The sequence below is a fragment of the Amphimedon queenslandica genome, unplaced genomic scaffold (assembly GCF_000090795.2).
Source record: "Amphimedon queenslandica unplaced genomic scaffold, v1.1 AMPQUscaffold_6840_Cont21205, whole genome shotgun sequence".
Classification (NCBI taxonomy): domain Eukaryota; kingdom Metazoa; phylum Porifera; class Demospongiae; order Haplosclerida; family Niphatidae; genus Amphimedon; species Amphimedon queenslandica.
Window position 1 is genome coordinate 1 of NW_003552872.1, and position 1953 is coordinate 1953.

Consider the following 1953-nt stretch of genomic DNA (forward strand, 5'->3'; position numbering starts at 1 on the left):
GGTATTTTTTCAACAGATGATGATAACAGGATTGTACTGACCCCATGGCCACAGCTAGACAAATGTCAAACAACCTACACCAATGCAAGCTATATTGATGTAAGCTCATTCAAATGTTAATATTACTATATGCTATATGGTATTGTGTTACATACAGGGCTATAGCAACAGAACAAAGTTTATAGCATCACAAGGTAGTAATTCATAAATTAACTTGAAAAGTAATGTGATTTTTAGGTCCAATGAAGAAGACATTAGTTGATTTCTGGCGTCTTATCTGGCAGGAGAAGCCAGTGTCTATTGTAATGGTAACCAACCTGAAGGAAGGAACTAAGAGTAAGTGTGAGCAGTACTGGCCTAATACTATTGCTGAAAATTATAATTTTGGACCATTCACTGTCACACTAACAAATGAGCAGGTTTACCCTGACTTTGTTATTCGTCAACTTAATGTTAAAGTAAGTCAATGACACTGCATAATTTATATTAACCTTGTACGCTTTGACAGATATATGATGGATCCAATGATAGTCATACACTGACTCAGTATCATTTAACCTCATGGCCTGATCATGGAGTACCTGATTATGCTACTCCATTGATGTCTCTTCACAAACAAGTCATGGCTACTTGGTCTCCCTCTAAAGGTCCCATCCTGGTCCACTGTAGTGCTGGTGTAGGTCGTACTGGTACATTTATTGCTATAGACATAGCTCTGGAACAAGCTAAGAGAGAGGGAGTAGTAGATATTGCTGGTATTGTTAATAGACTGAGACAACAGAGAATGAAGATGGTTCAGACACTAGTAAGGACATGAGTACATGGATTCATTCATTTATACTAACATTGTATAGGATCAGTATGTGTTTCTTCATGATGCTGTACTGGAGACAGTGATGTGTGGAGATACAGAAATACTAGCCAATGAATACGAAATGAAACTTCAGGAATTAAAGGAGATTGATTCATCAACTGGTTGTTCTGCCCTACAGTCTCAGTTTGATCTACTCTCTCAAGTGACTCCTGATCCTGATGATGTTTTCTGTGATTCTGCTAAAGCACATTCAGATAAAAATCGATCCACCAGTTACTTACCACGTAAGAACTTTCACAATCAATGACAATCATTGACATTCTTTGTTACAGGAGAAAACTTTCTTGTAACACTCAAGGAAAACAATGGATACATCAATGCATCATACCTATCAGTAAGACATTGTGCTAGATAATACTTCATTATATACACATTTTAGGGTTATAGGGAGAAGAAAGCATTCATTATAGCTCAGAGTCCTATGAAGAACACTGCCAGAGACTTCTGGAAGATGATAGTGGACTATAAAGTGTCTGCTATTGTTATGCTCTGTGGACTGGAAGAGGATGGAGAAGTAAGCTAATTTAAGTAAAAAAAATTTTCAGTAATACTGCAGGAGTCATGCTATCAGTATTGGGCAGATAGTGAGACCACTAACTTTGGAGAATATTTTGTGAAATTGGATTCAAGCAAGGAATGCAATGGATACATTGAACGAAAGTTTCATATTCATTCAGACAAAGATGATAATAGCTCTTCATGGGATCTGATACAATTACAAGTGACAGATTGGCCTCAAGATGGAGTTGTTAGGGAACCACGTACTGTCTTACAAGTTATTGATGATGTTATACACAGACAACAAAAGATTGGAGGAGGACCAGTAGTGGTACACTGTAGGTAAGAGAGAGAGTTATACTGATAGACTAATGATGAGTAATTGATTATTGTGTGTGTGTGTGTGTGTAGTGATACAGTGAGTCGTTCAGGAGTGTATTGTTCAGTGAGTATTGGTCTAGAACAGTGTAAGGCAGAAGGTGTAGTGGATGTGTTTCAAGTGACTAAAGCTGTGAGAAGGAGTAAACCAGGAGCTGTGACTACACTGGTATATACTAGATATATGAGTGGGTACTAGTGTA

General features: G+C 37.6%; 1 protein-coding gene across 1 annotated transcript; it reads left to right on the plus strand.

Moving 5' to 3' along the window:
* The first annotated feature begins 19 nt into the window (after nucleotides 1-19).
* LOC100635170 (receptor-type tyrosine-protein phosphatase alpha-like) lies at nucleotides 20-1949 on the plus strand. Its single transcript, XM_011410708.2, has 9 exons — nucleotides 20-99; nucleotides 158-194; nucleotides 238-458; nucleotides 509-805; nucleotides 855-1098; nucleotides 1147-1208; nucleotides 1254-1388; nucleotides 1431-1714; nucleotides 1784-1949. Exons 3-9 carry the CDS (start codon nucleotides 243-245, stop codon nucleotides 1947-1949), a joined length of 1404 nt encoding a protein of 467 aa, XP_011409010.2. The 5' UTR covers nucleotides 20-99; nucleotides 158-194; nucleotides 238-242.
* Nucleotides 1950-1953: the final 4 nt, after the last annotated feature.